Below are 27,313 nucleotides of genomic sequence, written 5' to 3' on the forward strand. Positions count from 1 at the left end.
ATTGAGCACGTTTCTAACATGAAACTGAGCGAAAGTCATCACTTTAATTAAAGGTCATTTCACGACATGGTGAGAGTCAGACGCTACGAGGAAAGCTGAACACAAACCTCAGACACAAAACCCAGGATGCTGGGTCAAGGCCCCCGCCCGGGAGGGGCAGGCAGGACAAGAACCCAGCACGTCTGTGCCCGGAGCCCAGGGCGGCCCTGGTCAGCCACGCGGCTCCGCGTAACCCTGAGATCAGCTGGTGTGCCCGGGAGGACTCGTTTCTATCCAAAGTGACCACCTGGTACCAGGCGGCACCCCGCCTCCAGTTCAAACCTGCCCAGCAGCTGGTCACGCTGGAGGAAGGTGTCCCCCCACTTCAGAGGCTCCTCCATCTCGCACAGCCTTGGGCATGCCAGACCACCCGCCCAAGAGCAGCCTGGATGTCCTTGTTCCGCAGACAGTAGATGACGGGGTTCAGGGTCGGGGGGACCACAGAGTAGAACATGGACAGCAGCAGGTCCAGGAGGGAAGGCTGGTCGGAGACCGGCTTCAAGTAGGCGGCCGAGCCCGTGAGGAAGAAGGCCACCACCACGGCCAGGTGGGGCAGGCAGGTGGAGTAGGCCCTGGCCCGCTTCTGCCCGGCGGGCACCTGCAGCACGGCCGCGAAGATGCGCGCATAGGAGATCAGGATGCACAGGAAGCAGGAGAAGCCGTAGCAGACCCCGACAGCCACGCCCACGCTGATGGCTGTGCGCTCCCTGGCACAGGTGAGCTTCAGCAGCGCCGGGACGTCGCAGAAGAACTGGTGGACCGTCCTGGACCCACAGAAGCTCAGCGAGAACGTCCCCGCTGAGTACAAGACCCCCACGGCCCCGCCGCCGAGCCAGGATCCCGCCAGCAGCCGCAGGCAGGTCCCCCGGCTCATGAGCACCTCGTAGTGGAGGGGCCGGCAGATGGCCACGTAGCGGTCGTAGGACATGGCGGTGAGCAGCCCCACCTCGCAGCCGTCCAGCAGGATCACCAGGAAGAGCTGGAACGCACAGCCCAGGAAGGAGATGGAGTCGGACAGCGTGAGCGCGTTGACCGCGGCCTTGGGGATGGTGGTGGAGATGAGGCCCAGGTCCAGGAGGGCCAGGTGCCGCAGGAAGAAGTACATGGGCGTGCGGAGGCGCCGGTCCAGCAGCGTGAGCAGCGCCACGGCCGCGTTCTCCAGCGCGGCCACCAGGTACAGCAGCGTGAGCAGCAGCGCCTGCAGCCGCAGCAGCGCGTGGCTCTCCGTGAAGCGCGCCAGCAAGAAGTCCGGCAGCCCGGAGCTGTTCATGGCGTCCCAAGACGCCGCCTGCAGGCAGAGAGGGCAGGTCACGGGGTGCCCGGGCAGCACTTCAGTGCCCCTGACACGTTCCCGCCCCGCCCACCCACCAGGCTGCCGGCCAGGCCCCCTGTGCACGCTCCAGACGCTTCCCTGAGGGCCGTCGCTGGGCGCAGGCCTCTGCCTCCCCTGACCACTCTGTGTGGGGCCGCGAGCCGGTGCGGGGCAGGGAAGGGGCCTGCCGCTGCCACCCCTGGGGCCTCCCAACACTGAGAGCCAGTGAGGGCGCAGCTAGTGGGGGGCGGGGGGGCCTGGGGGACCTGGGGGGCCTGCAGGGGTGCGCCTCATCCCCACATCACTCACAGCAAGCAACGTGACCTCAATAAAAAAAAGAAAGTGACTCAGATGTAGAAGCAAAAAATAAAATGTCCTCAAGACTCACCAAGGAGAGAAGCCTCTGGTGAAGAATCCCGCGAGACAGACGCTCCGCTCTGTGGACTGAAAGATAAATCACAAAACCTGAAAGCTCGGGCAGGGGACCAAGGCCCCTGGCCCCGCCTGGACATTCCCCCTGGCCAGGCCCCGGGCTCCACGGGGCAGCCAGGGTGTTCTGCGCCCCTAGGGCCGTGCCCCCCACCAGGGCGGTTCCGCAGCCCCACGCCAGGCATCGCCGCTGCCCGGCCCTTCTGACCCGCAGCTCCCAGGCAGGGCGGGACAGCGCGCAACGGCTGCCCCACAGCACAGGCGCCCCCAACGGAGCGTGTCAGCCTGGGAGCCGTGGCTCTGGGACCGGCTGGCTCTGGCGCCCCAGGCCCCTGCGCGCTCTGCCAGGCCCCGGCCGGCCTCGCAGACTCGGCGATGCTCCTGCGGCTTTGGGCTGCGGCTGCGGACCCGGAAAGCTAATTCCCTCTCTTTCCACCTTGCCGTGAAAAAGGGTCTGAGGACGTCTGGTCCTGCATGTTCAGGGCCCCGACCGGAAAAGCCTCAGGCCGTGTGGACACAGACTCCGCCCGCGCAAGCCCCGGCCCCACCGGCCTCAGACAGCCCCGCGCTGCCCCCAGAGCCGGCTTCGAGCTGGTCCCGCGCGTCATTGTCGGGGTGAGGCGTGGAGGGAAGTGACTGAGTGAGAGCAGGCGGCTCTCAGGAAACATAGGGACGTCCAAGTGTTCTGACTGAGAGGAGCAGGGAGGACGGGAGGGGCGGGGCGGGGCGGGGTGCAGGGCGCTGCGGTTCGGAAGCTTTAAACAGAGAAGCAGGTGACGAAAGCCAGCCAGGACCGCAGCCCGGCTCGCCCCACCCAGACCCCACACCCCACACTCCACACCCGCGCGCGCTCCTGCGCACCCCCCAGGGCCGGCTCTGGGAGTGCCCCGCGGCCAGGGCAGGGCTCCCGGCGGCCGAGCCGCGCATCCTGCCCCCGGGCGAGCATCGGCCCCCCAGCCCCACACAGGAGACACGGGGACCCCCGGGAGGATGGTGGGGGGGGCACGGGAGCAGGACGCGGACGGGCCAGCGCGTGTCTGAGAGGACAGGGAGGGGCCCGCGGGCCGGAGGGGCCGATGGCTGCCCCGAACTGGGGTGGGGAGAGCTGGCGTCCCGGGGCCTCTCACCTGGCGGGTCTGCGGCCGGTGGGCAGGGAAGCAGCAGGAGGCAGCAAGGGCAGGAGGAGGACGCCGGGGGCCGCGGGTGCGGGGCCTCTGGGGGCCCGGCGGGCCAGTGCTCCGGTCACCAAGCAGGGTGGGCCGGAGGGCCACAGCGGGGTGCAGCGGGGAGGCCGCGCTCCCCGGGAGCCTCGAGTCTCGGGACAGCTGCGGGGGAGGCCCAGCCACCGAGGAGCCGCTCCGCCTGGCCTGAAGCGCCTGTGTCCCTCCAGGTGGCCATTCAGGCCTGCCGAGGCCGCGGCGGAGGACTGGTCTCTGCACACACTCCCCGCTCCAGGACAGGCGTCCTGACGGCTCCGTCTCCAGCAAGGCCGTCCCCGGAAGGGCAAGGCCTTTAAGAGCCGCGCAGGCTGCGTGGCTTCCCCCGAGGCCGAGCTCAGGCATCTCACGCACATGTCCAGGGAGACACGGGGCCCTGGGCCAGCCCGCCCTCCCGGGGACGCGCCTGTGACCTGCCGGCGGGGAAGGGACAGAGGACTCTGGGGCGGCACATGGGCAGTTCCTCCAGCCAGCACCTGCCCCTGCCCCTGAGGGAGGGTCCTGCCGACCCACCTGACAGCCAGGCAAGTGGGGGGCTGCTGAGGCGCCCAGCTGCCGTCCTGGAGGTCCCTCAACGCAGTGAGAGTCAGCAGACCTGGGGAGGCGGAGTTTGGGTGCGGCGAAAGCGGGGAGGGGCTCAAAGCTGGAGGCCACAGGACTGACCCCCCGCGTCTCCCGGGTGGGAGTCGGGTACCGGGGGCTGCGCGAGTGGCCGTGTCCGCAGGAGGTGGCCGCGCGTCCAGGTCACTCAGGGGCCAGGAGGAGCTGGAGCCTCCACCGCCCTGTGCCCGCCACCCCCAACCCGGTCCAGCCTCCAGCTAAAGACTCTCCTTGGGGGTAGCCGGGGCCACTGGGGTGGTCGGGCCTTTTCTTGGCTCCCAGGAGACCAGGGAAGGCTCTGAGGCTTCAGCTGAGGATTATTTTGCGCTAAAGGCAGCCAAGCCGGACCAGACCCAGCTGACCCGGAGGTGCCGGACCCCATGGAGCCGCCTTCCAACACCCCTGTTCCTGAGCACAGGACCCCCTGTCCAGGAGTGGCCACTGCCCAGGCAGCACCCCAACTCCTGCAGGATCCTGCCCTCTGTGGCGCTGCACGAGCAGAAGCCAGGCCTGTTCCTCTCCTGCGATCGTCTCCATTGAGTTAGTTCATTTCCAGCCCAAAGACACTGGAGGGTGCAGGGTCCCCGCCCCAGCAGAAGAGAGCAGAGCCCCACCTGGGCCGAGGCCCCACACGGCCGGACCGGACCCAGGGGGTCTCCAGCCCAACCAAGCTGAGCCGCGCCTCCCGCGGGAGCGAGCCCTGACAGTGCCCGCCAAGGGGCAGAAGCCCCGCTCCCTGCTCCCCGCACCCCACGCCCGCAGTCGGCAGACTGAGCACCTGAGGAGATGCTGCCTCTGCCCAGACAGACCTGGGTCACGGCCAGCGGTCAGCAGCCCTGGGGGCCCTGGCGGAGCTACAGCTGGACTTCTGGCGTCATTGGCTGCCTTGGTCTGCTTTGGGACAGATTTTTTATTTTTATTTTCCTATTCTGAGTTAATTTTTAATTTCAGGTTATTTCATGCTTCAGAGGACTTTACTGTTGTTTCTGAAGATCATCTGTCTGGCCGTTCCCCCTCTCTCGACGTGAGGGCTGTCCACCCCCCGGTCCCACTGGCCCCGCCCACCCGGCGCTCTGGGACCAAGGTCCAGATGGACACGCCCGGAGCTGGAGGAACGCGCCCTCCCCTGCTCCGCCCGGGGCCTGCAGGGCCTTCTTTAAGTCAAAGGACTGAAAAGCAATCCGAAGCCTCTGCTAGAAAGGGCCCGTATCCCTGGGCACCAGGAGCCCGCAGCAGTGCCTGGCCCTCGGGGTCGCCCGCTGTGGCAGGGAGCAGGGCCGGCTCAGCACAAGCTTATTAGGGAGCTGGAGAGGGAGGGAGCTGGTGGCGGCTGAGCTGGCGGGGCCCTGGGGTGGGGGGAGCAAAAGAACGGGACTCAGAGAGGTCGGAGGTCGCAGAGGGTCGAGCTCATGGGGCAGGAGGAGGGCTTAGGGGAAGAAGCCATGAAGTGAGAGGGTAGCCGGACAGCGGGGCGGCCCCGCCGGAGCCTGGCACTTGCAGATGAAGACAGTCCCGGCTGCCCCCAGAGGTGAGTGAGAAGACGGGGCGGGAGCTGGTCCGGCAGAGGCCAGCCGCTCTGCACCTCGAGGTCCTGCAGGCTTGGGGGCGACAGTGGCCTTGTCATCACAGATGGGCTGTGACAGACAGACGCGTCACAGCAGCACCTCGGCCCCCGTGGCCCCGGGCCTGTGGAGACCAGTCATTTTGCTAAATAGTGCATGTTTCTATGAAAAATGATTGTTTTATGTGCTCAATTATCTTTACAAACTTAAGAAATTACGGTGGGTGACTCAGCAAACTCATTCAGTAAGTTGTTAAAGACTCGATCTCTTTCTAGAAAGTGGATCAGTGACATAAATTGAAAACCCAAACGTCAGCCGCTTAGAACCAGCAAGTCCCACTGTCTTTCTCTAACTGCTTAGCTCTTGGAAACCGTGCTCGAAGGCCATGTCAGCCATCTTAGAGTCAGTACGCAAGCCCCCCAATTCCCAAAGGCGGGTGCTGGAGTCACACACTCAGGGGGTGGCTGTTCGTGCGTGTATCTGACAGGCGGGCGCAGTGACAAATGATTTTCAGGCATCGCATATTGACTTTTAAATTTTGAAAATAGAAACTGGCAAATAATCGCTTGTTCATGTCACAAATGCAACCAGGACAGCATCGTCTCACGCTCAGCCTTTACAAGCCGGCGACTTCCATTTGAGCAGAAATTGCACTGTCGTCTCCCTGACCTACCACCCACCAGGCGTGGTAGCTGTGTCTGCAGCAGGTGCTGAGAGGGCTCAGCTCCCCGCCCGCACAGCTGCGGGATGCCAGCCGGCTGGGCTCCCTGGTGGGGCTGTCGCCAGACTGTCCTCAGGGCCCAGCAGCCCCCTGGTGCACTTTCAAGCACAGCTGGGTGAGACCAAAGATGCTAAACAGCTCCACCATCTTTCTACACATGCGCACCTCCATCAGGGAGGCCCTGGACCTGATGAAGGCCGTGCACATCCTCAACACCGTGGTGGCCCCGGTCCTGAACCCCTTCATCTACACACTCCACAACAAGGATGTCCACCAGGCTCTGTTGAAGAAATGGAAGGGCGGCCGGCCGGCTGGTCCCAGGGTGCTGTGAGCCGCCCCTGAGGGGGCAGGAAATGGTATGACCCTGAGGACGGGCTCTCCTGCCCGGTGCCTACAAGGCCAGGAGGCTTTGATGTAAGGGGGCCTTTAAAAAAAAATTTGTGCATTAAATTGGATTTGTCCTTGACCTTCACTTATAAGATCAGGTCACAGGGGCCATGAGAGTGTTTTGCTAAATAAACTAAATTCACATCCCTTCTGACTATTGTTTTCATGGTGTGAGTGGAAACATGAAAACTATTAATGAAGTATGGGGTTTGAGAAGCAGACAAAGGTTAGTGACTAAAGAGGTAACTGGAATCAGCATGTAGTTAATTCAACACCACTTTTTGGATACAAGCAATAAATATAACAGACTTTATGTTGATTTTTAAAAGTTACATCCACCATGAAAGTCCATCTCCAAGGGGCCAGCAGGACACAAATCACCCCACTGCCTCCCTCCTCATTCACTGTGAGCATGAGTTCCAAATCCATAACAATAGGAAGCTTTCAAGAGATGCACAAATGTTGCCAGGAAATCCCCAGTGAGGAAGGCATGCAGAGCCCACTGTGGCAAGGCAGTCACGGGCACAGGGCGGGCACTAACCAGCCAGTAGGTATCCACCAAAGGTGTGCATTTCCATGGATCAATTATCCCTCAGTGGAGTTAAAACTGAAAGGAAACGCCTAAGCTTCGGGATATCTAGAAATCAAAATTTCTAATAAAAGTCAGGTTACTTTTATTTTACTACAAATTTTGAAAACATAATGTAATTCTTTAAAATCTAAAATTTGCTATTGACACTAATTCTGCCATGTCTGCTGTGCTGCTGTAACAGTCAAGAAATTAAAGAAACCACTATCTTTTGAGAAACTGTCCACCTCAAAGCTCTAAAATCCAGCTGTGTGCAAGCAGCAGCGCCTCAACAAGTTAAACTTGCATTTTGAAAGAAGTGTTCTCTCTGGGAGAACCTTCCAGTGCTGCAGAATCCTGCACAGTTTTATGCTGAAGCAAACACAAGCTGCCCTTGAGTCCAGTTCTCAGCACAAGCACTGAGCACAGGGGCCAGGCACGCCCGCCCCCCAGGGTGGGCTTCACCCCCCTCCTCTGTGCTCTTCCTCCTCGTCTCTGCCCCCGCCCCTGCCCTGAGCCTGCTGGCGCCGGGCTCTCTTCTCGTCCTGTTTATCCTTCCGGGTGGCTCAGATCACGTCTCACCCAGTTTCTCTGCAGAATCCCTCATGGACAGCCCGGGGTGGTCTGTTCTGATCTCTGGGCAGATGGACCCTGTTCCCGAACTCACGGGTCCCTCTTCTTTCTTATCCCTGTGGGAGGAACGCAATTGCCACGGCCCTGTCTCAGGGAGCCCTGTCGCGTCGGGCCGTCCCTTCCACCCTGGACGTCTCCAGCAGCCGTGAACTCGGCAAGGCTGACGGAAGGTCCGGAGCGTCTCCTTGCACCCCTCGCCACACAGACGCGTCCTCCCGCGGCCTCCTCTTCTGGTGGTGGCTGCTGGGGTGAGACGCAGGTGGTCTCCAAGCCCACCGCCCACGCCAGCGGCAGGACCACGGACAGCGGTCGCGGCCCGGGACAGCTCGGCGGCCGTCAGCACCATGGACAGCGGCCACGACCGGGGGGGCGCGGCGCGTGTCAGCACCATGGACAGCGGTCGCGGCCCATGACAGTGCGGTGGGCGTCAGCACCATGGACAGCGCCCGTGCCCGGGACAGCGCGGCGGGTGTCAGCACCGTGGACAGAGGCCGCGGTCCGGGACGGCGGGCATGTCAGCACCATGGACAGCGGTCACGGGTCTGGACAGCGCGGGGGCGTCAGCACCATGGACAGCGGCCGCGGTCCAAGGGGAAGCGCCACTGCCTGACCTGGTGCTGGACCGGGTTTGCTGGACAGGGAGGGACATTGCGGGGCGAGCAGAGTGGACGCGACAGCCATGCGTGCACTCGGGCCTTTCCTCCGGGTGATAAAATTTGCCACGCCTGGGCCTTCCCTGTGGTGCGGGGGTGAAGTCTCAGCGCTATGAAGCCATCGCCTGCCCCTGCCGCCTGAGTGGCCAGGGAGCTACCCACAGGGCGCAGCAGACCTCTCCCGCCACCCCGCCGCGCCCCTCAGCACTGCTTCAGTGGATCCTCCTGTTCTGCTCCCCGCTCTGTCTCTGGGGAATCTGCTCTCCCCTTGCACCCCAGTTCTTGTATGCATAAATAAATAAAATAAATCTTACTTTTAAAAAGCGCCACGCAACAGAAACCGCATGATATGTTATCAGGTGAATTACTTCACTGCCGGGCATTTGATGTGGTTTGTGTATTTGAACACTTTTGTACAGGATCAATTTTGGGGAAAACATATATTGCCAGTCAGAATTTTCTGCTGGTGGCGGGTTTCTGGAAGTGGGAACATAAAGCCACACTTCTCGGCCCCTTGTTCACCTTAGCAGACAGGACCTGCTCTGGAGAATGAGGTCGGGGTTCCTGCCTCGGTTTCCCGCATTCACCTCTATGGATTATTTGGCAATGTTACTTTTTTTAAAAACATTTGTTTATTTATGCATACAAGGGCTGGGGCACAGGCCAGAGGTGTGGGGGGGGTGAGAGGACGCACCAGAGACAGAGCGGGGAGCAGAACAGGCAGATCTACTGAAACACACTGCTGAGGGGAGCAACGGGGAGACAGGAGAGTCTGCCGCGCCATGTGGGTAGCTCCCTGGCCAGCTGGGGATCGAACTCGTGCTGCAGAGGCTGCGGACAGCTTCATAGTGCGGTGCTGAACCCCATGCGCCACCAGGGAGGCCCAGGCAATGTTACTTTTTAAAACATTTTCACCTTACCACTTTTGAGGGTTTAATTTCTCAAGCAAGGTTTTACGAAGTCTTGATGGCTATGCATTTGCACCAAGACACGCTAAGGGACAGAGTCACACCACAGATGACAACACAACCCCACACACACACACACACACACACACTCCCACAGCCACAAGCACGGGCCAGGCCAGGCGTCACCTCCAGTCTCCGAAACCGCCACTGGCCTTCAACTCAGGACCAACCAGGCAGGGCAAGTCTGCCCAAGCAGTCAGTAGGCCGCCCTCCCCTGACCCCTACTTCCAATGAGAGCACCCCGGGGCCCTCCCTCCCCCCTCCTCCCCTCCCTGCTTCCCACCCCTCTTCACTCTCCTCCTCCTCCCTGCTCTCCCTCCTTGCCTCTCCCCCCACCGGCCCCATTTGTTCCACGCGGAGACTGAATGTTATGAAGAACCCCTCAAAAGAAAGAACAGCAGCAGTTTCAGAGATAACAAGAACACACGCAAGCGGATTCACGAGAGAGTTAGACATTCAGTAGTTGAGGGTAAAAATAGCTGTGTTAGATATATTTTTAAAAATAAAAGATTAAAGATGAAGTTAGGAGAAACATGTAAAAAGATGGAGAAAAATTAAATAAAATGGAAATTCTACAAATATATATATGTACTTCATGTGAGATGACATTCTTTTTTTTTAAGATTTATTTATTTATTTATTTATACAAGCACTGGGTACAGTCAGAAGCGCGGGAGGGTGAGAGAATTCACCAGAGCCAGAGCGGGGAGCAGAGCAGGCAGAGGGACCGAAGGACACTGCTGAGGGGAGCAGCGGGCGGCAGGAGAGGTCTGCGCGCCATGTGGGACCCTCCTCCGGTGGCCGGGGAGCAGCCGGAGATCAAACTGGTGGTGCAGAGGCTGCGGGCAGCTTCACAGCCCAGCGCTCAACCGCTGCGCCACCAGGGGAGGCCCAAGATAACATTCTTTATTCAATACATCAACATATTAAATATATAGCACATGTGTGCTACAAAATCTCACAATACAACACCCTAGATTTGGATGAAGAATATGATATATATACACAACAAAAAATATAATGGAAATATGAAATGCCATGCTGACACTCACAATCAGTGCACTGGTGTTGGCAGCTGACTGAACGCAGAAGTCCTGATTGTTCACTTAAAGCGGGATAATAAAAATATTTAAATTCAGTCAAAGAAAGGGATTTAACAGGAATGTCCACAGCAGGAGACCAAAGTGTCATGGTCGCCCCGGGGCAGCACAGGTCACGCCGCCCAGCCCCAGAGGGGGCAGGAGGCTGACCTGAAGGCCCAGAGGTCCCCTAGCTGCCTGCGGCCTCCAGCGGCCAGGGCTGGCGGGCGAGTGTGGGGTCCGACCCTGGCCCCGGCCCTGCTCCGGCTTCTCCTCCCTTGGGAGGCACCCGGCGTGGATGCCGCTGCCCGCTGCCCACCCAGGGTCTCTACAAGGCCGCTGAGCCCTGGTGCCCAGATCCCTGCCCAGATGCTGTCTTGGGGTGCCCTGGCCTGCAAGAGGCGCAGGAGGTGCCAGGCCTTGCGGCGCCATTACTCATCCACGGGGGCGTTTTAACGGCTCCTCTGGGAGCCGCTGGGAGCCGCCTGCAGCGAGGACGCCATCCCTGGGGCCCCGTTCGCGGTCAGGAGGCGCCTTCCCTGCGCAGCAGGCAGCACCGCGAGGCATAAAGGGGCCTGCGGCCGCCCCACCCACTCCAGCCTTCCTGGGACCGCACCCGTGCTGCTGGACATGGCTACGTCCCACAAGTGGCTGCAGTGAGTACCCAGGGGGGCGCAAGCCCAGCAGCCTCAGCCCCACCTTGGCAGGGGACCGGTCAGGCTGGGCTGCCCCACCAGCTCTGTCTCTAGTCTTTGCCCGCAAACGCGCACACGCTGGGCCGAGGGCGGTCAGCAGGCCGGCTGCACTTGGCAGGAGCGCTCATCTGCCTGGGGCCTTGGGGTGCCTCTTCTCACCACTGTCCAAACCCCTCTGGCATGGCCTCCTCAGCTGGGGCCGCTGCCCCAGCCTGTGACCAGTCCCCGGGCCAGTGACCGCTCCCCACAGAGCCCCATGCTGATGCCACCTGCGCAGAGACAAGACAAGCCCCCCATGAGAGAAGCCAAGAGAGGAGATACCCACACATGTTAGCGGGACAACCCCCCAGTGCCCCGCCTCTGGGGCCCCCGCTGAGACGCTGTGGGCAGTTCTGGGGACACTCGCACCCCATGGTCTTAGCAGGTGACTCCCGGCACCCAGGGGTGCAGCCACTCAGGTCAGCAGGTGAAGGAGCCACTGCCGGGTGGTCAAAGCCCACAGCCAACAGGGGCAGCCTAGGGTGGCGCTGCCCAGTGAAATGCCCATCCCCAGAGGCCTGGTCCGGGCAAGGGAGTGGCAGCTGTTGCTGGGTGTGGGGGCCTGGAGGGGTCTGGGGGCGCCCACCCCCCAGTAAGATGGTCTGGGTGGCGCGGACCCGGCGGCGGCCTATGCCCTCAGAGTGGACAGGGCGGGAAAGTCTGGGTCGTGTGTTTGCCGCGACTGTAGCTAGAAGTCCTGCGAGTTCTGGTTTGATGTACAGTGACGTTTCCTCCATCAGGAGGCCGTGGGCTGGCGGGCCGGAGTGTGGGTCTGGGCGTGTAGACAAGCGGGTGGGGTGAGACACGAGAGCAGACGCCCCTCCTGGGCCGGTCCTGCTGAGAGAGGCCAGCCCAGCAGTTCTGGCACCTCCTGACGGGTGGGCGAGAGGCCTGCAGCGGGTGCCTGGCCGCGGGCTCCTGAGGGACAGGCTGCCCCTCTAGTGTCCACCCGCCCCCCTCTGGCCGGGACGGCCGCCTGCAAGGGCTCAGCTGGCCTGTGAGGACACGGCCTGTGGGGGAGGGTGGGTGCTGACCCCGCAATGTCCCTGCTGCCCCTAGAAAAGCTTCCGAGAGGGCTAGAGTCACAAGCAAATCCTCGTGTTAAATTTACTTAAACTGAAGTCGTCCCACAAGCCGGCGCTCCCTGTGAGCACAGTCTGAGAGTCCCCTGAACACTCCCTGCAGCCCGGCCCACTGCCCAGCATGCCTGGCATGGCCGCCCTCTCAGGCCTGCACCCCGTGTCGCCCCCACCCGTGTCCTGGCTGAACAGGCCCCCTCGGGCCTCACGGCAGCTGGCGTGATGTGAATATTCGTCGACCAGAGACGTCTTTGTTGGGATTAGAATTCACTGGATCCTCTTTGTCGTACCCAATCTGCTTATTCTTTAGCTACAACGGTTGTTCAACAGCTTCAGATATATTTTTGGATTCTTTTCTTCCAGTAAAATATTTAAAATTGCCTCATTAGTAATTTCGAAATCCCATATGTTGAAACTGTGACTTCTGAGAATGTCACAGGACTTGGACGAAGAACTCGGTGTGGGCTAAGAATTGGGTTAAAGGCTCACATTTTATTTAATCCTCCAAGCAGCCCCGAGCTCCTCACAATCACCTTCCCCCAGTCGTGAGTCTGAGCCTCAGAGAAGGGGCTTTAAAAATACAAAAATACAAAGGAGTCCTGGTCAAAGTTTGAAGCCTCGGCGCCGACCTAGTCTGAGCACTTTCACTGATTTTTTTATCTCTAAACTTAAATCTATAGAAAATCTGAGTTGGGTTAAACATGACTAAAGCAAACAGATCATGCCAGGCGTGGGGAGCGGCAGGGACAAGGCCAAAGTCCGTGGGTCTTGATTCGTAAAACCTGGAAGACACGTCCACGCTGCTGGCTGGACACTGTGCCCGTCCACGCTGCTGGCTGGACACTGTGCCCGTAGGCTCAAGGACACCCCGGCCAGGTCCGTCTCGTTGCGAGTGCTGTAGGAACCACTGGCCACGCCGAGGGCCTGTGGACTGAAGACCATCTCGGTTCCCCAGGAGTGGACAGCGAGTCCTCTGGCCCATGGCTGGCCCCTCCTCCAGCGAGCGTGGCCAGCCCCTCAGGGCTCACCCGGCTGCACAAAGTAGCCCCCAACGGTGGGCCAGCACCGAGCCCGGAGGCTAGCCAGGGCATCCCCTGCCCAGGGAGGGGCTGCTTGGCACGGCCCGCACACCCTGTGCTCCAGAGCCGGGGCGTCCCACCCCTTGGTCGTCCAGCAGGAGGCTTGGCCGAGCGCCTGCGCTCTGCCTTCCTCGTGCTGGCTTCGCAGGGATCGGGAGGGATGACCCCGGGGCACGTGAGGTGGGGGGCAGCGTCGCTCTGCTGGGGAGGGCAGACCCGTGAGGGAGACTGACGCTTCCCTTTCCTCGTCCGAGGAGGGCCCGGTGCACGGGGTGCCTGTCTGGGGGCTCGGCTGAGCATATGGGGAGGGCGCGGTCCCAGGTCACCCCGGAGAGCGCAGGCCAGGCCCCCCTCCGACGGCAGACAGACCCCGCGCGCCACACTCAGCATTTCAGAGATGAGTCACGTCACTATATCCACGTGATGCTCCAGATGTTCCAGATTATTCCAATTGAACTTCCAACCCCAGCACCTCACGGGTCTCCTGCCCCAGTCCCACCTCCTCGCGAGCACAGCCCCCTCTCCCAGCCCCTCCAGCCACCGCCGCGGGCACCATGCCCGTGGGTCTGGCCTAAAGTGGCCAGCAGGGGCTCTGGCCAGCTGCAGCGGTCCCCCAGGTTCGTCCACGCCCACCCTCGGGCCCGGCACTGGTCTCCACGGTGACGTGTCTTCCGCGTCTGCTCACGAGTCGGAGCCAAGGTGGTCTCGACAGAGCCAAGGAACAAGGAGAAAGCCCCTCCCTAGTACGTCCTCCAACAGCCAGCGCCTCCCCGGGCTCCCCGGGGGCCTGGTGTCCACACAGCGCTGACCGGTGACTGCGAAGCGGCCTCCGCAGGCCCGGGCAGGGAAAGCCAGCGTGGGGGGAGGACCCCTATGGAGCGGGCGCCCCGCGCCGCCAGCCTTGCGGGGAACTAGCTCCCCGAGCTGCGTCTTCCTCTTCCCCTGGGGACGTCCTCCCTCCCTCCCTCTGAAGTCCCTCAGATTTGCCCCAATTTATTCCGTTTTGGGAAAGAGGCAGATGAGGCTCGGGGGCCCGGCGGTGGCCTGCGGCTGTGTGGTGCCCGCCTGCCCCCCCACCCCACGCCAGGCCCGGCCACCGTCCTCACTTCCGTGCGCCGCCCTCGGCACCCCCAGAATGTGGACGGGTCCAGCCCCAGAATGTGGCGCCAGGGCTTCCCCAATGTCCCCTACCGTCTCTGCTCAGAGGCTCCCCTCGCACGTTCGGGAGGCAGCCGGTCGCGGAGACGGGACGGGGTCGCGGGACGCGCACACACGCTCCCCACGCGCTGACGCGCCGCCGCTCACAGCGGGAGGAACACGTGGAGGCGCTTGCCCTTCTGACCCCTCTTCCCCTCACCCTTCAGCTTACGGGAGTCGCTGACGGACGCGGGCGCCCCAGGCAGCGGGCCCCGCCTGCAGACCGGAGGACACGGCGTGGGGGGCCGCGCCCCCTCCTAGGCCCCCCACCCCAGCAGGATGAACGGCAGCGCGGTGACCGAGTTCATCATCCTGGGCCTCAGCCCCAGGCCCGAGCTGCGGCCGGTCCTGTTCGTTGTCTTCCTCGGCATGTACCTGGTGGCCTTTCTCGGCAACCTGCTCATCGTGGCGGCCATCGTCCACAGCCCCACTCTGCACACGCCCATGTACGCCCTCCTGCTGGCCCTGGCCGCCGTGGACGTGGTCTGCACCACGAGCGTCGTGCCCAAGATGCTGGCGGCCATGCTGCCGGCGGGCCGGGCCATCTCCTACGGGGGCTGCATGACCCAGCTCTTCGTCTTCACCTGGTCGCTGGGGGCCGAGATGGTGCTCTTCACCGCCATGGCCTACGACCGCTACGTGGCCGTGTGCCGCCCGCTGCGCTACCGCGCCGTCATGAGCCCCCGCGCCTGCGCGGCCCTGCTGGGTGGTGTCCTGGCCGTGGCTGTCACCAACTCTGGGGTGCACACCGGGCTCATCCTGCGGCTGAGCTTCTGTGGGCCCAACGCCATCGACCACTTCTTCTGCGAGATCCCGCCCCTGCTGGCCCTGTCCTGCAGCCCCGTGCACGTCAATGAGGTGATGGTGTACGTGGCCGACCTCACCCTGGCCGTGGGCGACTTTGCGCTCACCTGCGTGTCCTACGGCTTCATCGTGGCCGCCGTCCTGCGCATCCGCTCGGCTGAGGGCAAGAGGAAGGCCTTCTCCACCTGCTCCTCACACCTCATCGTGGTGTCGCTCTACTACACCCCAGTCATCTACACCTACATCCGCCCGGCCTCCAGCTACTCCTTCCAGAGGGACAAGATCGTGGCTGCCCTCTACACGCTCGTGACGCCCACCCTCAACCCCATCGTGTACAGCTTCCGGAATAAGGAGATGCAGGCCGGGGTCCGGAGGCTCTTCGCGTGCTTGAAACCTGAGGGCCAGGGGAGGGCCGCCCGCATGGGCATCACCTCCTGAACACCCAGCCCGGCCACCAGGGCCACCTCCACCGGCAACTCGGCTCCCCCTAAAGAGCAAGATGCCTCACCCCACAAGTCACCGCCCTAATCCCCATTTACAAATGGCACCAACTCTCGTCCCATGTCTCTGCTGACATCACACCTTTCCAAAATGTTCTTTATGAAGACTTTCCCCACCAAGCATGGAAGCCCCTCCTGCTCCCAGCACGGCACCCTCCGTATCCGAGGCCGTGTTTCCCCGGTGAGCACAGAGCCACGTGCGCACCACCTCACAGGCCTCGCTGCACATGCTGCCACACTCCCAGACTTCAAACGATACAACAAAGCTACAGTAATCAAAGCAGCCTGGTACTGGAACAAAAACAGACACACAGAGCAATGGAACAGAATCAAGAGCTCATAAATAACCCTACCTACCTGTGGACAGTTAATCTACGACGAAGGGGCCAAGAATCTATACTCTGGAGAAAGGAAAATCTCTCCAACAAATTGTGCTGGGAAAGCTGGACAGCCACACGCAGAAGAATGGAACTAGATCACTCTCTCACACCACTCAAAAAATGAACTCAAAGTGGATTATAAAGATAGAAGCCCCCAAACTATAAAATACCTAGAAGAAAAAACGAGCTGTGATGTGTCGACCATCAGCATGAGAACAGCTCCCCCGGCTATCGGACCCACAAGCTGAGGGGATGGTGTCGGGGCTGCCCTCCCTTGCTTGCTTCTTTAGAACTAAGCTCAGAGAGGCCCTCCCCCAGCACGCCCTCTCCTTCGCCAACAAAAGCCACATGGAAGTCAAATTAACAGTATCAGTGAAATCCTTTATAAAGAGCAAATGCAATTGCCTGAGTGAGTTTCTTTTTCTGAAGCTAAGTAACGACAGACATAGCTGGAAATGGTGGGATTATCGTCTGAAGCACTGACACTAATTTCCATTCAGGTTTTTTGCTGTAAGTGGACACTCTTAAGAGGAAACTCATCCTGAACTTCCTTCCAGATGGGACTCTGCGGCTTCCCTGCTTCTCTGCTCCCGCCGCCCCGCAGGCGTCCACGACTGCCTGCAAAAGGGCAAAGCGGCCGAGCTGTCACCTGGCGCAGGTGTGTGAGCCAGGCCGAAGGTCGGCTCCGCCCACGAGCCCTGGAACGCGGCCGGTGGCAGCGCTGAGCCGGCGACTCGGCGAGCTTCTGGTTCGTGAGTCCAATGTCACTCCTAAGTTTGGCTGATTAATCCACTGAAAGCTGGTTTGGAGGCTTTTGTTTTCTTGCTTTTCCTTTTATAATTAAACATGAATAAAATGATTCTCTTTAAAAAGACATTGTCCAATGGAAGAAGTGAAAATAAAAAGCAAATAAATCACAAATTATATAAACCCCCAAAATGACTAAACCAAGGCCCAGTGGCAGAAATGCCCACAATGTAGACGCTTGAACTGGTGAGACGGAACACGGGTGTGCAGAGCCTGCGGGAGCCCCGGCGGCCGGCCCGGGATGGGCGCTCCATGAGCGCCTGGACGGCCTTTCCAGAAGGAATCGTGTGTTGCCCGGGAGAGGGGCCCTGTGCGCGTCAGAGGTTTCAGAGGATCAAAGCAGCACAGACATTCCTGCCCATGGGGTGTGTGCCTGCGTGTGCCTGTGTATGTCTATCTGTGTGTGCATGTGTGTCTCTGTGTGTGTGTGTGCCTGGTGTGTGTGTGTGTGTGTGTGTCTGCACGAAGCACCCGTGGAGCCAGCCCCGGGAGGCACAGCTGAGCGTCCGCTTGTGGGCATCTGAGACGCTCGCGCTGACAGGAAGGCCACAGCGCAGCTCAAGCAGAAATAGACGCTTCTTTGTGCTTGATTTTGTGCTTTGGACCCTCGGGTCATATAAATATCTTCATCTTGCGCAGCAATTGAAGTTAAAATTTCCTTAAACCCAACCAAAGTCAACTTTAGACCCCAGTTCTAGCCCAAGCACAGAACATGTTGAGTGGCTCCGAGCCGCGGCCAAGGCCAGCTGCCCCGTGAGACCCGTCGTCCGGCAAAACCAGGTGGGCGCCGGAGCAAGGGCCAGAGCTGGCCTTGGAGACGCGACGCCGGCGTGCCTGCCAGCAGCCGAGGGGCGAGGGGCCGTTCCAGGTGCCCGGAGCGCGCGGCGCCAGCAGGCTAGGCCCGGGCCCCACGCAGCTGTCAGGGGAAGCCGGGGCTTCTGTGAGCAACGAAACAGTTGAAAACACCCAAGTCCGTACGTCGCCGTGACCGGCAGCGAGGCCACGAGCGGCCAAGCCCCGGCCCCGTGGGACAGCCACTGGCCAGAGGCGTGGCTCGGGCTGGGGTCCCCTGCACGTCCACGTGACCGAGCTCCAGGAACCCGTGGAGCCCCGGGGTGCCCCCCAAAGCGACATGGGACAGTCGGCTGATTTCTACCCCCGAGTCAGTGGCACAAACACAAGCGGCAGGAAATCGCCTGACGCGGACCAGGCGCTGGGGCCTTGTTTAAGGAGGTCGACCTGGCAGCTGAGATGCCCGGGGTGGTGCCAGGACCACGGGTGTTCCTGCAGCCAGACCCAGAGTCACCCCGAGTCACTGGGGCCCCACTTCCACCAAGAAACACAGGACGTGGGCCTCCCTGGTGGTGCAGTGGTTGAGCGCTGGGCTGCGAAGCTGCCCGCAGCCTCTGCAGCGCCGGTTTGATCCCCAGCTGCTCCCTGGCCACTGAGGAGGGTCCCACATGGCGCGCAGACCTCTCCTGCCCCGCCCGCTGCTCCCCTCAGCAGTGTACCTCGGTCCTTCTGCCTGTTCTGCTCCCCGCTCTGGCTCTGGTGGATCCTCTCACCCTCCCGCGCTTCTGACTGTACCCAGTGCTTGTATAAATAAATAAATCTTTAAAAAAAAAATACTCTCAGGATCCTACTTTAAAAAAAAAAAAGAAAAGAAACACAGGACGTGACCCCAGCAGGCGGCCTGCACCTCCCTCCTCCTCGCAGCTGAGAACATGCCCGCTTAGAGCAGCCGGGGCGACAGCCGCCCCCACCCCAGACGCCGCCCAGAGTCCGGCCTGCTGGTCACGCACTGCTTTTTAGGGGGCGGTCCTGAGGCCCCTGCACACGCATCCTGGGCCCCTATCCTGGGTCCCCCCACCGCCCAGGTGTTCCCCCCACGGCCCGGGTTCTCCTCCCAACATCCAGGTGCTCCTCCCACCGCCCAGATGTCCTCCCACCGCCCAGGAGCTCCCCCCACTGCACAGGCGCTCCCCCCCGCAGCTGTGAGCAGGAGGCGTCTGGAGCTGCTGCCCCTGCTGAGCACCGGCACCCGTGATGTGGCCACACCGACGTCCCGTGGGGCTCACTGGACCCCATGGGCCCCAGGCCACGTGCGAGATGAGGTGGACACGCAGTCCGTGCTGGTGTCATGTCACAGCTGCACGTGGACCTTCACCTTCCTTCCGGGGGCCCCACTATGCCTCTCCATGCCGCGAGGAGGCGGCACTCCCGCCGCCGCCACACAGGGCAGAGAGGGGCTGCGGGCCGACACGCTGACCAGACATAACACACGTGTCCGCATGCTCTCCCCTCTCTTTGCACACACACACACGGACACGGACACGCACACGCACAAGCAGGATCAGGAGTCTTGGAGTCAGTGTATCGCTGAGGGGAAAGCGGGGGGGGGGGCACCTTCCCGGCCCCCCGGAGCCAGGCAGCTTGTGGTTCGCGGTGCCCATGCCGAAGCAGGGGAGCGGGGTGGGGTGGGGGGTCCAGGCTGGGTGGGGGGAGATGCTGAGGGAGCGGCCATCAGCCACCCTCCGTGCCATGTCTCCCCTAATGTTTTACGAGATGGTGCCAGGTATTGACTTTACTCCTGGAATTTTCTACCCCGTTCTTGTCCTTTGTGAGTAAGAGACGAGTGCTGATGTGAGAGAGCCAAGCGGCGACTTGGGGGGGCACCGTGGGGGCAGCATGGGCCTCTACATCCACCCGACGCCCACCTGCACTCGCTCCTGATGTCATCCCACCTGTCACAGCCTCACATAGCAAGGCACAGCCCTGTCACCACCTGGAGTCCTCCCTCCAAGTGCTGCCGTGGGGGTGCCAGGACCTCTGGCTGGGATGCTGGGCTGCCCGCGGCAAGCTGGAGTGCAGGCAGCACCAGCTCCTCTCAGCTCAGACAGGTGTCCCCAGCACAGACAGGTGTCACCAGCACAGGCAGGTGTCACCAGCACAGGCAGGTGTCACTGCACAGACAGGTGTCACCAGCACAGATGGGTGTCACCAGCACAGGTAGGTGTCACCAGCACAGACAGGTGTCACTGCACAGACAGGTGTCACCAGCACAGATCGGTGTCACCAGCACAGGTGGTTGCCACTGCACAAGGAGGTGTCACTGCACAGTGAGGTGTCACCAGCACAGGCAGGTGTCACTGCACAGGCAGGTGTCACCGGAACAGCACCAGCACCTGCTGTCCGGGTGGCAAGGACAGGCGGACGCCCTCTGCACCTCCCTCAAGAGTGACAGCCCTGCGTGCTTAACGACGGAAAGCACCTGGCTCGTGCCAAGAGCTGCGTCTGCTCCTGGGAGCCCCAAACTTTTCCTGCAGTTCCTCCTGCGCCGCCTCCCGGCTCCGCAGGGGCACATGGCCTCATCCCCTGCAGGAGGCCTGGAGCGGGCCAGCCCCAGGGGTGCCCTAACAAGCTCCCATCTCCTGGGAGCTGCAGATGCAAGCGCTGGCAACTGCCACACAATTAAAACTTTTTAATTGTTGGAAGCGCAGCTAACGAGTCTCCTGGCGCAGGCAGGCGGTGCAGCTGCAGGCCTCGCTGAGGGCGGCCAGAGGGGGGAAAAGGAGGCGCCCTGAGGCTTATTTCATCTATGTGAGAGACGCAGAAGCTTGCATCTGCCCCTCCCGTCAACGTGTCCGGATGCCCTTGTGGGGACACCGCATCGCGGAGCTGGCACAGCCGTGGCGGGGGCCCAGGGGACGTGCCCTGCAAGCCTGGCTCCCAGCACCCAGGGGACACACCCTGCAGGCCTGGCTCCCAGCTCCCAGCAAACTGCTTTGTTCTCTGTCTCGTTTTCCTCATGCGCCCAGACTCGCTTGTGACAGTCAGACGGTGCGGTGCGTCCTCCACTGTCAAGAGCAGGCGCTGGCCGAGGCCGGGCTCACGGGCCCTGCAGGCACAGACAACAGCACTGGTGTGCCTGAGGGGGGCTCGCCCCGTGCACAAACCCCAACGTGTGCTTAGATGCGAGCCAGGCTCAGGTGTGGACACTGAAGTAAACCCAAACATAAATACAAATGCTCAGATATAGATATAAATATAAATACACATAGATATAAAAAGTGAACTATAAAACTCAGTAGCAGCCAAGCATAGATATTCAAGCACACCCCCAGGAATGCCGACAAATGAGCACCCAGATGCACATTCCATGAATGATGAGAACGACCCAAGTACACATACTCAGGTGTAGGAGCAGCTGCAGATGCTCAGGCCTGCTCGGGTGGGGTGTTCAGGTGGCCGTGCAAGTGCAAGTGCAAGCAGAACCACTCACAGACGTGCAAACACAACACTCAGGAATGCTCACACGTTAATACTCAACCGCAGGTTCTCAGTGACAAATGCAAGTGTGCAAACCTTGGCACGTCCATCTCACATGTACTCAGACACACACTCAGAGGCAAGAGGCAGCCCCAGCAAGTGGCACCAGGGATGCGGCTCAGCTGCGCAGGCCACTCTGCAGGTGCAGAGACTCGCCGTCCCACTCCCCACTGGGCCTTCCCCCGCCTGCCCCCCACACCCGCCAGGCCTACAGGGCCCCCAGCTGCGTCCCCTCTGGGCGCTGGGCCTTACCCTCGGCCGGGGTCAGGAGCAGTGCAGCCCTGGGTCTGCCCCGCGTGGCCGCCCCCTCCACGCAGCATGTGGTGGGACGCTGCCCCCTGGCCCCTGGCCTGGCCTCCTGGGCCCAACTCAGAGGCCTGAGGAGGGGTCAGCGGGGGAGGAGGGGCCAGGCCTCTGAGTTGGGCCCAGGAGTGTGCAGTGTGGCCACAGGGACCAAGCATGGCCTCGCACAAACAGTGGTGCCTCCACCCAGGCCCTGGGCAGCACCGGGAACCCCGAATCCTCCCACTGGGCTGACTCCGCGCAGCCGTGGCCTCAGGCCAGGTGCAGAGGACAGAAGGTGTCGGACCTGATGACAACCTCAGAGATAGCTCCGGACTCGGGTGCCCCCCAGGAGAAGTCGCAGGGAAGCTGGGGGCCCACATGGCCGCCCCAAGAGCAGCATGGCTACCGAGGACCCTGCTGGGCGCTGCTTTAAGGGGAGGGGAGGAGCCCCAGGTGGCCCCCAGCCCGCTGGCCGAGCTGCACCCCAGGCCCCTCCCAGGGCGTGTCCCCAGCCGGCTCTGGGCCTCTAGTCCCCGACTCTGCCCAGGGTGGCTTTTTTGCTCCGCGTAGACTCCCGAGCACAGCGGCGTTCCTCTCTTTGCATTCACGCCACGCCTGCATTTGCCTTTTCATTCTCTCCCTGAAACCTCTCATTTCCCGCCAGCGTCCCTCCGGCCCTTCTGCCCCCCCCCTCGGCCTCGGGAGCGCGTTCCCGCTGGCCCTGCCGGTTTCTGTGCTTCACGCGCGAGTCCTCTGCTGTTCCCGCCAGCACCTGCCTCTGCCCTTGCACGGGCTTTGCGGCAAGTCACACCCTGCGCCCTGCCCGAATGCCGGGGTCCCTCCCCCGGGGCTGGTCGGCACCCTCCGGCCCACAGGCCCTGCTCGCAGGCCTTCCCAGGGAGGGGCCGCTGTAGGCCGGTGCTGGCCGTCCTGCCGGGGTGCTGGTGGGGCCCAGGAGGGGTGCTGGGCCCATCTATGTGGACGGCCAGTGCGAGACCGGCCCCTCTCCCTCCCCGCGCCTGCTTGGCCCCCTGGACCGGCCTCAGGGCTCCCCTGCGAGGCTGCGGTGCAGGCGCCTTCCGCAGGTGAGCGCAGCACTTCCGGCCCTGCCCCAGGCCCTGCGCCCCAACTGGCTCTGGCCTCCCCTGCGGCTTGGGGCCCCCAGAAGATGGTTCTGGGCCCTCATTTCCATCTCCATGTCGGCTACGGATTCTCATGGGAGACGCCGCAGGAAACACTTGGTGCCGCCTGCCCGGCCGCTGCTGCCCCGCACGCGAGCCTCCTCCATGCGTGTCCACCTTCCTGCCTGGCCACTACCCCAGGCCACCTCGGGCCTGTGGGGCAGAGAGGCGCCCCAGCACCTGCCCTCGGGCCCCCCGCGTGACTCGCGCCCGCACGGGGACCCCCACCTCCCAGGTCCGGCTCTGGCCGCTCAGGGTGGGGACGCGGCGCTGCCGCCCCAGGGATCCTCCCGCTCTCCCTGCCGTGAGGACCCGCAGGCCCGGCCGGGCGCCCTCCGGGAGGCCCGGTCAGAGCTGGGCCCTGAGGCAGGGCGAGCAGACACGGCCACGCGGCCCGCGGCCGGGCTGCCCAGACAGTGCCGCGGCCACCCCTGACCCCGGAGCAGCTCGGGCCCAGTCCGGCCCGCTGCCCACGGCCGGCCCCGCCGTGTGTCCAGGAACGGGGACCCCGGGCGGCCCAGGCCGGCCCCGGGACACTCGCGCGTCCGCGGCGCAGCCCGGCTCGGGGCTGCCCTCGGCGGCGGACACTGCGCGGCACAAGGACGCGCGGGCGTGAGCAGCCCCGGGGGACAGACGCGCTCGCTGGAGCCGGCACCCCCGGGCCCCGCGCGGAGACGCCCCCGCCCAGGACCAGACCCCCGGGCCCGGCGCCAGGCCCCACCCCGACGCACAGGCCCCGCCCACGGACACCGCCCCGACACCAGGCCCCACCCACAGGCCCCGCCCCAAACACACAGGCCCCGCCCACGGGCCCCGCCCCTAATACGCAGGCCCCGCCCACGGGCCCCGCCCTGGACACGCAGGCCCCGCCCACGGGCCCCGCCCCAACACAGAGGCCCCGCCCACGGGCCCCGCCCCGTCACGCGGCCTCCTCCAGAGCGTGGTCCCAGAGAACGGGACGGCCAGGCAGCGCCTCCCCGGACGGCGCCCCGCGTTCACCCCAGAGGAGGAGGGGACGAGGGGGGCGGGGGGTCAGGGGGGCGGGGGCCGTGAGGGACCAGGGCCGGCGCGGGAATCACACACACGAGCCGGCCTGTCATGCAAGCGCTCCTTTATGCACCGACGGGCCGCCGGGCCTCAGGGCAGGACACCGGGCACCAAAGCAACAGGGTCCACAGCCCCAGCCCCGCGGGGCCCCTCACGCCCGCTGCAGGATCCACAGCCCCCAGCCCCGCGGGGCCCCTCACGCCCGCTGCAGGATCCACAGCCCCAGCCCCGCAGGGCCCCTCACGCCCGCTGCAGGATCCACAGCCCCAGCCCCTCACACCCGCTGGTGGCCCCGCACGGCCGTCCCCGGGCGCCGGGCTGCTCCCCCTCGGCGCTGACCACCGGGACCTTGTGAGGAGACTGGGGGGGACAAGGGGAGGGACGGGGCTTCTCACTCACGGTGTGGCCCTCGGCCGACGGGCGGAGGACGGAATCGGGGGTGGCAGGGCCGCCGCAGAGAGGGCCGCCCACTGGGCTCCGACTCCAGTGACGGGGCCGGGCCGGGCAGTGGCCGCAGCCCTCAGCGCAGAGCAATGGGCGCGGCCGGAGCAGGCCGAGCGAGACTGCGCAGGGGCTCGAGGCCAGGCTGGGAAGCAGCGCAGACCACAGGGCCTCCCAGGACGGGGGTGTCCCAGCCTGTGTGCCCCCGTGTGCGAGCGTGTGTGCGTGTGCGTGTGCATGTGCAGAGAAGGGGCCCTGAGTGTGAGCGAGCCGGCGAGGCTGCGGGACACGGGAACCAGGGGCCAAGTGCGCGGTGACACCGAGACAGGGACGTCGTCTCCAGGGGCAGCTGGCTGGGGGACGGGTCACGGCGAAGGGGGACCGGCAGAGACACGGAGGAGGGGGAGCTACAGTGGAGAAGGAGACCGGTCAGCACCCACCGTCACCCACACGAGGGCGGGCGTGAGGGAGCCCCAGGACGAGGTCACCCCAGACAGGAGGGGCTGCTGGGCGAGGGAAGGGGACAGGCACGTCGTGATGCAGGTCAGTCCCGGTGGGCAGAGAGAGGGGGGTGCGGGCTGGGGAACAATGACGGATGGACGGACGGACAGACACATGGAGCTGAGCGGTGGTTGCTGTCTAGGGATTCCCGTGCGTGCGCAGCAAGCGTCCACGCAGCCGCAGAAACGCCCCTTCTGTGCATCCTCGACCCGCGACCCTGAAGGGGCGGCTCTGCCGCGTCAGGCCGCCTGCAAGGACCCCCGGCCACAGCACACCCTCCTGAGGGCTCCCTTCACCTCCGCGTTTCTCAGGCTGTAGATCATGGGGTTCAGCATCGGGGTGATCACCCCGTACAGCATGGAGATCAGCCTGTCTCGGGCTGGGGTATGCTGAAGGGATGAGGGGCGGATGTAGGTGAATATGGCCGTGCCATAGAACAGGCAGACCACCAGGAGGTGGGACGCACAGGTGGAGAAGGCTTTGCGCTTCCCCTCCGCCGACCGGATCTTCAGGATGGTGGAGATGATGTAGATGTAGGAGACAAAGGTGACCAAGTAGGCACCGATCCCCAAGATACCCCCTATCACTAGAACCAGCATTTCTGCCACATAGGTGGACGAGCAGGACAGGGCCACCACCGGGGGGATGTCACAGTAGTATTGGTTGACCCGGTTGTTGCTGCAGAAAGTCAGGCTGAAGGTGGACACCGTGTGGAGCAAGGAATTGAGAAACCCTGCCACCCAGGTCCCGGCCGTCAGCAGGACGCAGCGAGTGTTTGTCACGATGAGGGAGTAACGGAGGGGGAAGCAGATGGCCACGTACCGGTCATAAGCCATGACAGACAGGAGGAAGACCTCGGTCCCCGCCAGGGCCACCAGGAAATACAGCTGCAAAGCGCACCCGAGGAAGGAGATGCTGTTCTGCTCGGTCAGGAGGTTGTCCAGCATCTTGGGCACAGTGGCCGTCGGGCAGAATATGTCCAGGAGGGACAGGTTGGCCAGGAAGTAGTACATGGGCGTGTGCAGCTTCGCGTTGGCCCCAATGGCCAGGAGGATGGCCCCGTTCCCCAGCAAGGTGACCTGGTAGATGACGGCAAAGACCACAAAGAGGGGGTACCGCACCTCGGGGAGGTCGGAGAGCCCGATGAGCACGAACTGCGTCACGGCGGTGCGGTTGTCCACGGCCATCTCCCCCACGCCGGGTCCTCCTGCGGGGACGGAGCCAACAGCACCGGTTAGAAAAAATGCAAAGAGCCCAGTGGGCGGATCTGGAAGCCGCTTGGCGGGGGCTGCTGCTCCGTCAGGGCGGTCCTGTTGGAGGTAGAGACCCCACAGGTAGAACCGCTGTTAAAACATCTCCTGAGACCAGTAACAACGATGCGGTGTGTGTATACACACGTCGCACGTGTCACATGCATGTGATGGGATGCTACACCGCGGTAAGTAATAAGAGGGAATCCGCCGTCTGCGGACGTCCCAGGCCTGGAAGGGACGGTGGGAGGGAAACAGTCAGAGGACAGCGATGGACACGGTCCTGTCTCACCTGGGACGTGAGAAACCAAGCAAGAGAATGACCACGGAAACACACGCCTTTACACGCTGACCACAGACCGCGCCGCCAGAGCGGGGCCAGCCGGGCTGAGAAGGCCAGGAGGGGGCGAGGGCCCCGTCCACCTCTGTGGGGCACGGTGGGCAACATCTGGACCCGACCGAGCTGGGAACCAGGTCAATGTCCCCCTGCCGACAGCCCCAGGGCTGAGCTTGGATCCAGCACCTGCCTCCCCTGAGCCCATCAGCAACGCGTCAGACAGAGATGAGCCATTTCAGAAACCTGGAAAGGCCTTCGCTGCACAGGGACACCCACGCGTGAGACGGTCAATTTAACTTTCATGTTAAAAGTGCATTTTCCGTGACAGCCACACGGACTGGATCCGTTTTCATAAGCGAGGGTCATGACTTCCTGCGAGCAAGGGTCTCGGAGGTCAGCAGAGACAGCCCCGCAGGCCCAGCCCAGCAGGCTGCCGGCCGGCCTGGCCTCCAGCAGATCTGACCCTGACTGGACACTTCATTACGAGCTGGATAAACAGGTGGAAGCCTCAGCTCATGGCCAGCGACTGCCAGCTGAGGGAGGACGTGCCGTTGTGTGAACAGGATCCGTCTCCCGCATCAGACAAGCCGGCCCTCGGCCTGAGATCTGAGTAGAAGCTCAGCCACATTTTGGAGGCTTTTGTCTCCATTTTGAACGTTAACACATAGTTTTCCCGGGAGCTCGTCACTGTCTGCCTGAAGGGACACTGTAGCGGCACTGAGAGCCGGCCCCAGTCACTGCCCAGGGCAGCCGCGTCCACTGGCCGCTCTGCAGTGATTCATGGGGGAAGGGCGGGGCGTCCCTCTTGGGGGGGTCCTGAGCATGGCGTCACTCTGCACCTCCGAAAGGTCCTGGTCCCGCTCGCTGCGGTCAGCCCGGCCTCCCACTCCCGCCAGCTCCCTGAGGCCTGGGGATGCCCCGAGGACACACAGTACACGCTGCTCCGGCTGTGGGCAGCGGACATGCTGGGACAAGGCGAAGCCATGGGGCTGGAGCCAGGCCCCGCCTCTCCCGGACTCTCTTCAGCCCACAGGAACCCCCCAGTGACCAGTCCCGGGGGCCCCAGTTGGAGACAGCAGCCCGGAAAAGGACACTGGGCACCTCGGGCACTGAGATCAGGGGCAGAGAAACCACGCCCATTGCCAGCGGCCCCGGCCAGAACACACCTTCTCCTGCGTCCCGCAGCTCTGGGGG

The 27,313-nt window shown here is 63.0% G+C and overlaps 3 protein-coding genes across 3 annotated transcripts; 1 reads left to right on the forward strand and 2 right to left on the reverse strand.

Annotated features, from left to right (window-relative positions):
• Positions 1-364: 364 nt before the first annotated feature.
• On the reverse strand, positions 365-1,309 carry LOC119236961 (olfactory receptor 14K1-like). The gene has a single exon (XM_037500891.1). It carries the CDS (start codon positions 1,307-1,309, stop codon positions 365-367), a length of 945 nt encoding a protein of 314 aa, XP_037356788.1.
• A 13,227-nt stretch (positions 1,310-14,536) lies between these two features.
• Positions 14,537-15,499, forward strand: LOC119236962 (olfactory receptor 13G1-like). Its single transcript, XM_037500892.1, has one exon. It carries the CDS (start codon positions 14,537-14,539, stop codon positions 15,497-15,499), a length of 963 nt encoding a protein of 320 aa, XP_037356789.1.
• A 9,272-nt stretch (positions 15,500-24,771) lies between these two features.
• LOC119236963 (olfactory receptor 5V1-like) lies at positions 24,772-25,719 on the reverse strand. Its single transcript, XM_037500894.1, has one exon. It carries the CDS (start codon positions 25,717-25,719, stop codon positions 24,772-24,774), a length of 948 nt encoding a protein of 315 aa, XP_037356791.1.
• Between the last annotated feature and the right edge of the window lie 1,594 nt (positions 25,720-27,313).

This window comes from Talpa occidentalis, unplaced genomic scaffold (genome assembly GCF_014898055.3).
Source record: "Talpa occidentalis isolate TD23 unplaced genomic scaffold, MPIMG_talOcc4v2.1 talOcc4.9, whole genome shotgun sequence".
In the NCBI taxonomy this organism is placed as follows: domain Eukaryota; kingdom Metazoa; phylum Chordata; class Mammalia; order Eulipotyphla; family Talpidae; genus Talpa; species Talpa occidentalis.

What these genes read in the sequence shown, in the direction of transcription:
- LOC119236961 (XM_037500891.1), bottom strand. Translation starts at nt 1,309, where the DNA reads ATGAACAGCTCCGGGCTGCCGGACTTCTTGCTGGCGCGCTTCACGGAG.
- LOC119236962 (XM_037500892.1), top strand. Translation starts at nt 14,537, where the DNA reads ATGAACGGCAGCGCGGTGACCGAGTTCATCATCCTGGGCCTCAGCCCC.
- LOC119236963 (XM_037500894.1), bottom strand. Translation starts at nt 25,719, where the DNA reads ATGGCCGTGGACAACCGCACCGCCGTGACGCAGTTCGTGCTCATCGGG.